The 7,500-nt window shown below is 40.0% G+C and overlaps 1 protein-coding gene across 1 annotated transcript in view; it reads right to left on the bottom strand.

Moving 5' to 3' along the window:
- Positions 1-7,500, bottom strand: part of LOC125032712 (inter-alpha-trypsin inhibitor heavy chain H3-like) — a 97,452-nt gene that overhangs the window by 27,798 nt on the left and 62,154 nt on the right. Inside the window, exon 5 of the mRNA XM_047623977.1 lies at positions 4,077-4,215. Coding sequence (XP_047479933.1) covers positions 4,077-4,215 — 139 coding nt within the window. The remainder of the gene's footprint in view (positions 1-4,076; positions 4,216-7,500) is intronic.

The raw sequence follows: 7,500 nt of genomic DNA, 5'->3' as shown, positions 1-7,500 counted from the left end.
ACTAAACAAACCAAAAACTTTCACCACCTTTCCCCCCCCCCCCCCCCCTTCCAACCCACCACCCCCCCCCCCCAAAAAAAAAAAAAAAATCATCATCATCTCTCACACAAACCAATCATCTCGCGCCAAAATTATCAATAAGGCAAAGTAGAACTCAAGCGCTACTACCACGTCCGCGAAGCCTGCGTCGAGGGGATTTACACCTTTTTTATAAGCGAGGGGCCCCCCGGCGTTTTTCCTAAGCGTATTTATTTTATAAAACAAATAAACATCCTTGTAAAAATGGGGTTTTAGGGGATGTTTTCTTATTTTTAAAAAAACAAGAAAAAAATAAAATAAAAATGTTTGAAATGATGACTGTTTGGGAAAATAATTTGTTGAGAAATGAAAAGGAAGAGAGAGGAGAGGAGAGAGGAGTGAGATGGTTTAGAAAGTGAGAGAGGAGGGGAGGGGGGAAGGGAGAGAGAGGGGAGGAGAGAGGAGAGAGAGAGAAAGAGAGAGAGAAGAGAGAGAGAGAGAGGAGAAGGGGAGGAGGAGAGAGAGAGAGAGAGAGAGACAGAGAGGACAGATAGACAAGAAAAGAAGATAGAAGATAGAAAAGAGAATAGAGAGAAGAGAGAAAAAAAAAGAGAGAGAGAGAGAGAGAGGAGAGAGATGAGAGAGGAGAGAGAGAGAGGAGAGAGGAGGAGAGGAGAGGAGAGAGAGAGGAGAGAGAGAGATGGAAGGGAGGGAGAGAGGAGACGGAGAGAGAGAGAGAGAGAGAGAAATATCACCAGTAATAAACAATAATATAACAAAATTGATGAGGCGAAAGAGGAAAAGTAGAAGAAAAAGAAAAATAAGAATAAGAAAAAGGAAAAAAGGAAAGTTGTGCAATAATCCTAAAAGAAACCTCGCCGTATTGCAAAATCCAATGCATATCGGACACTTCGACACTTCGCCCATCACACCAGCCTGTGACTGATTGCAACATGACGAAATATAAAAGCACGATCGGACTGGAAGAGACATTTCAAGCAGGCAGCAAGCAGGTTGGGGTCACTGACCTTTTGACAGACCAAGCAGGGATATTTGCAAGGTCGTTAGTAAGAGTTTAAAGCAATTTAATTCAAATTAGGGTTTACTGATAGAGACATGCAAACAGAATTATGCAAACAGGAAAATGGGTACGATACTAGGAAAGCAAGAGGATGCTTATGAAGTGATAAAATGTGTTAGCAGGGAGGATAAGCAGGTAGGAGGGGAAGGGGTGAAAGGAGGAGGGAGGGAGGGAAAGGGGGGGAGGGAGAGAAAAAGGAACCGAGGGAAGGGAGGGGGGGGAGGGGGAGGGGAGAGAAAGGGAAGGGGCGGAGGAGAGGGAAAGGGGGGAAAGGGAAGGGGACGGAGGGAGGGAGGAAGGGAAGGGGAGGGAGAAGGGAGTCAGGAAGGAATGAGGGAATGAAGGAAGGAGGGAGGGAAAAGGGAAGGTGACGGAGGAAGGGAAGGGGAGGACGGGAAGAAAGAGGCAGACAGGACAGGGAGAAAGAGGCAGACAGGACAGATAGATAGACAGATAAATAGATAGATAGATAGATAGATAGAGACAGAGTTTGAGTGGGATATAACACAAAATTTTCACTAAGAAGGGAAAATAAGACCAGATATATAGATAGATATAGAGATTGATAGAAAGAGGAGAGAGTGAAAGGGGTGCGAGGTATGTAAGTGCGACCCACATATCTATAAGGCTACGTGATTACTTTGGGCCCGATATAAACCCAAATACCCGAAATACCCGACTCTCAAAAAAGCTTAGGGTTTCCCAAACTCCCAAAAACGAAAAATGAAGAGAGAGAGGCAGAAAAAAAAATGAAGACAGGGGAAAAAAATGAGACGAGAATTTCTCACCTCCCCTCCCCACCCCCTAATAAAAAAAAAATATAATTATGTTTTCCAATAACCATATATTCTCAAGAACAGGTACCGTCGTCACCCGGGCATCATTCTCAACCTGCACTTAAGCATTCTTGGGACCGAGTGGAGAAAGGAGGTGGTGGGGTGGGAGAGGGGAGAGGGGAGAGGGGGAGAGGGGGAGAGGGGGAGGGGTGAGAGGGGAAGGGGGAGAAGGGGAGGGGGAGGGGGAGAGGGGAGACGGGAGAGGGGGAGAGGGGGAGAGGGGGAGAGGGGGAGAGGGGAGAGGGTGAGAAGGGGGAGGGGAGAGGGGAGAGGCGGGAGGGGGGAGAGGGGGAGAAGGGAGAAGGGATGAGAATTAGGGAGGAGGGAAGGTGATATAAATGAGAAATGGGGGAAGGGAGAAAGAGTGATAAAATGGTGGAGGGAGAGAATGAGAATTAGGGAGGAGGGAAGTTGGTGCAAAGGAGGGATGGGGGAGGAGAGAAAGTGTGAGAAAAGGGTGTAGGGAGAGAATGGGGTATGGGGAGGAGGGAAGATGATTTAAAGGAGAGGTAAGGGAGGAGGGAAGGTGATAAAAATGAGGGATGAGGGAGGAGTGAGGAGAGAACGAGGGATGGAAAGGTGGGAGGATTATATTTAGAACGAATGGGAAGAGGGAAAGCTGAGGGTGAAAAAAGAAGGGGCGGAGGGAAGAGAAAAAAGTGGGGGTGAATGGAAATACGAAGGAGGGGGAGGGATGGATGAAAGAGGGAAAAGGAAATAAAGAGAGGTGGGGAAGCGTAAGCGAGAGGCGGAGGAGGGAAGGAAAGGGGAGGAAAAAGGGTATGGGGGGAAGTGAAAGGAGATGGGAAAATAGCGAAAGAAAAAAAGGGGGGAAGAACAGAGAGAGAGACGGGGAAAGAGAGAGATATGAGAGAGAGAGAGAGAGGGGAGTGAGAGAGAGAGAGAGAGAGAGATGAGGAGAGAGAGAGGAGATAAATAGAGAGAGGAGAGAGAGAAAGATAGAGAGAGAGAGGGGAGAGAGAGAGAGGAGAGGAGAGGTGGAGAGATGAGAGGAAAGAGAGAGAGAGATGAGAGAAAAAAAAAATTTGAGGAGAGAGAGAGAAAGATAGATAGAGGGGAGAGAGAGAAGAGAGACGAGAGAGGGAGAGGGGGAGGTGAGAGTAGAGAGAGAGGGAAATTTAGTGAGTGGTGAGTGAGTGAGGGGAGTGAGTGAAAATGAGAGAGAGGGGGAGAGAAAAGAGAGAGAGAGGGGAGAGAGAGAAGAGAAGAGGGGAGAAGGAGAGGGCAGAAAAGAGAGAGAGAGAGGGGGGTTTTTTAAAAGGGAAAGGGCGGGGGGAGGAAGAGAGGAAGAGAGGGGCGAGAGAGAGAGAGAGAGAGAGAGAGAGAGAGAGATGAGAAAAGAGAAGAGAGGAGAGAGAGGGGAGGAGGAGAAAATAGAGAGAGGAGAGAGGAAAAGAGAGACAGATGGGAATTAAAGTAAGCCTTTTTTCTGACACCTCAAAGAAAATTACTATTTGAGATAATAATAATCATTAATAATAATAATAATAATTATAATAATAATTTAAAATAATTAATAATATATAATAATAACAACAAAAATCTCATTTAGTCTATATGTTTAAAGATAACAATTTTAAAAATAAAAATCAATAATAATAACAATAACAATGATAATGATGGAGGGGTACTATTACTACCATGTAATAATAACAAAACAACATCAATAATGATAATAATGGGTAAAGATAGCAATAATAATAATATTTAAAAAAATAATAATGATAATATTTAAAAATAATAATAATAATATAAAAAAATAAAAATAAAAATAATGGGTAATAAAGTAATAATAGTAATAATAGTAATAATAATAATAATAATAATATAATAATATAATAATATATAATAATAATAATATTATATATGTAATAGTAATATTTTAAAAGAAATATAATAATAATAAAAAAAATAATAATAATAGAAACAATAATAATAAAGATAATAATAATAGTAATGATAATAGTAATAATGATGATGATAATGATAATAATAATAATAATAATAATAATAATAATGATTATACTAACGATAGTAATAATGATAATGATGATAATAATAATAACAAAACACCAACAAAAACACCCACAACCATCAACAGCAAATAACCGAACACTCACGTGGCCGGGACGAACTTGCACAGCATAGTGGTACCGCCCATTGACTCGCCGCAGGAGCTCTTCGTACGTGAGGTAAAACGTGACCTTCCCTTGGCTCTTCACGCTAGTGCTGACCTCGAACTTCTGCTCGTCGTTCTCCCTGTGTATGGGGGAAAAAATTGAAAAAAAAATGGAAAAAAAAAAATTATTTAATTATTTTGTGGGGAATTTTGTAGGTGATAGAGGGGGAGGAGGGAGGGTTTGGGGGGGAAGAGAAGAGGGAGGGGAGAGAGAGAGAGAGAGAGAGGAGAGAGAGATGAGGAGAGAGGAGAGGAGAGGGAGAAGAGATTTAGTTCTTGTATTGGAGAGAGAAGAATCTGAATTATGTTTATAGATTTTAAATATTTTCTATCATTGAGAAGAGAAAGAAAGTTTAGAAATGTTATATTGAGATATAGATAAAATATAGATAAAATAACACACCCATCGGAAATATGAGATGATAAAGTCTTTAATCATTACCATTATTTCTAATTAACTTTAAACAAAGTTAGTCTGAAATCAATACAAACAAAAAATCTCAAACCATATATTTAATGAAAATAAACAGAAATGTCTGTAGTCTTCCTAGGTAAACATTTCCCCAGAGCTTTTACCCAACATGCAAGGCTTAATACCATAATCACATTAACGCAAATACCCAGGATTACCAACAGGAAAATAAATAAACACATCACTAACCATTAAAGCGTCTTCATCTAACTACTGGAAAATCCTAAGCCTTAAAAAAAAGAAAAGAAAAAAAAAAATACTGATGGTGAAAGGAAGTGTGTTTTTTTTTTTTTTTTTTTTTGGGGGGGGGGTTTGTAAATGGAGGGGGCGGGGGTAGGGGGGTGAGAAGGGGGGTAGAAAAAGGTGGGGGTGATTGGGAATGGGGGAGGGGGTGAGGGTGAGAATGAGTGGGGGAGGGGGTGAGATCGAGGATGAGAGTGGGGACAGAGGTAAGGGTAAAGGTGAGGGTGAGCGTGGGGGTGGGGGAGGGGAGGAAAGTGGGGGTGGGGGTGTGAGAATGAGTGGGGGTGAGAGTAGGGATGAGAGTGGGGGCGGGGGTGAGGGTGGAGGGGAAGAGGGTGCTCAAACCCATCCAAAATTACCGCTTGCATGAAGGCAAAGTCGATCTATCATACTGCTGGACCATCGTTGTGGTGAACGAATTGAGCTACTGCTATATTTTTTTATATTGCATCATCAGTCCAGAAGAAGCAGATGAAGAAAAAGAAGTAAACGAAGAAGAAGAAGAAGAAGAAGAAGAAGAAGAAGAAGAAGAAGAAGAAGAAGAAGAAGAAGGAGAAGAAGAAGAGGAGAAGGAAGAAAAAGAGGGACAAGAAGGATTGATTATTTAAAATTATCTGCCGCGTCAACAGCTAGGGTCATTAGTGGCGATGGACAAGAAGGAGGTGTAGAAAAAAAAAAAACAAAAAAAAACAGAATAGTAAGGAAAAGGAAAAGAAGGGAGGAGAAGAAATAGAAAAAAACAACAACATATAAGCTAATAAGAAATCCACGATTTACGTAATTTCTGAAAACAAACAAACAAACACAAAACAAACAGCTGCTAATTCCTTTAAAAACAATCCCAACTCGAAGTTTACAAAGCTTACACTTTATCGTGGCCCTGTCTCCCCACTTTCCCACTCGTCTTCCTTTTAAACAAAGCAGGTCCTAAACCCCCTCCCTTATCCCTTCCCCTCGCTCTCTTTCCACTCCTCATCTCCTCCCCTTCATCTCCCTCCCTTCCCCTCTCCCCTTCCCCTCCCCCTCCCCCTCCCTTCCCCTCTCCCCCCTCCCCATCCCTTCCTCTCTCGCCTATTCCCCTCCCTTCCCCCTTCCTCTCTCCCACTCCCTTCTTAACCTCGTCCTCCCCTCCACCCTCCTCTCACCCTCGCCTCCCCCTTCCCCTTTCCCTCTACCCACCCTCCCCCACCCTCTTCCTCCTACTTCCCCTTCTTCCCACCCCTTACTTTCCTCCCTTCCACTTCCATTCCTCCCTCTACCCTCTACCCTCAACCCCCTTCCTCCCACTTCCCCTCCTCAGCTTCCTCCTTTCCACTCCAACTCCCCCCCCCCACCCCCTCCCCCCTTCCCTACCTACACGAAGGGTCATTGACCTCATCTCTCCTCATGCCCGAAGGAGAGGAAGTTCCTGGCGCCCCGATATATTTCGAGGTGAAAGGTGCTCTAAAGGGAACACAAGATGGCACTTCTTAGCGAGGCAACAAGATCTCGCCTTAAGACATTGCGATATTGTTATTTTTATGTGGTTGTTTATTGTTGTTTGTATGTGGTTTATGTGTTTGTTGTTATTTTTATGTGGATGTTTATTGTTATTTTTTGTGGTTTATGTGTTTATTGTTATTTTTATGTGGATGTTTATTGTTATTTTTATGTGGATGTTTATTGTTATTTTTATGTGGATGTTTATTGTTATTTTTATGTGGATGTTTAATGTTAATTTTATATGGATGTTTATAGTTATATTTATGTGGATGTTTATTGTTATCTTTATGTGGATGTTTATTGTTATCTTTATGTGATGTTTATTGTTACTTTTATGTGGATGTTTATTGTTTTTTAATGAGGATGTTTATTGTTATTTTTATGTGGATTAAAAAAAATATGTGGATGTTTATTATTATTTTTATGTGGATGCTTATTGTTATTTTTATGTGGATGTGTATTATTTTTATGTGGATTTTTTTTGTTATTTCTATGTGGATGTATTTTGTTATTCTTATGTGGATTTTTTGTTATTTCTATGTGGATGCTTATTGTTATTCTCATGTGGATGTTATTGCAATTTCCATTCGGATGTTTATTTTTATATGGACGTTTAATGTTATTTCAGCTGGATGTTTATTGTTAGTTCTATGTTGACATTTAATGTTATTTTTATGTGGATGTTTATTGTTATTTTATATGGGTATTTATTGTTATTTTCATATGGATGTTTATTGCTATTTATTTGCTATTTTCATGTGGATGCTTTACTGCTATTTTTAAATGAATGTTTATTATCTTCATGTGAATGTTTTTTGCTATTGATTTTATTGCCATTTTTATATGGGTGTTACAGTTCCTTTCCCATTGATATTGTCATTTTTATTCTTACTGCTATGATGGTGATAACAACAGCAATAATATTATTAATAATAATAATAGTAATAGTTATAATAATAATAATAGTAATAATAATAATAATAATAATGATAATAATAATGATAACAATAACAATTAAATCAATAATAATAATATCAATAATAAAAATATAAATGATAATAATATCAATAATAGTATTAATATCAATAACAACGATAACAACAATAATAATAATACAATTAACAGTAACAATAAAGAGGATCATAACGTCGAAAATAATTATAACAAT

The sequence above is a fragment of the Penaeus chinensis genome, chromosome 15 (genome assembly GCF_019202785.1).
Source record: "Penaeus chinensis breed Huanghai No. 1 chromosome 15, ASM1920278v2, whole genome shotgun sequence".
NCBI lineage: Eukaryota > Metazoa > Arthropoda > Malacostraca > Decapoda > Penaeidae > Penaeus > Penaeus chinensis.
Note: the sequence above shows the minus strand (reverse complement) of the source record. Positions and strands in the feature narration are given on the sequence as shown.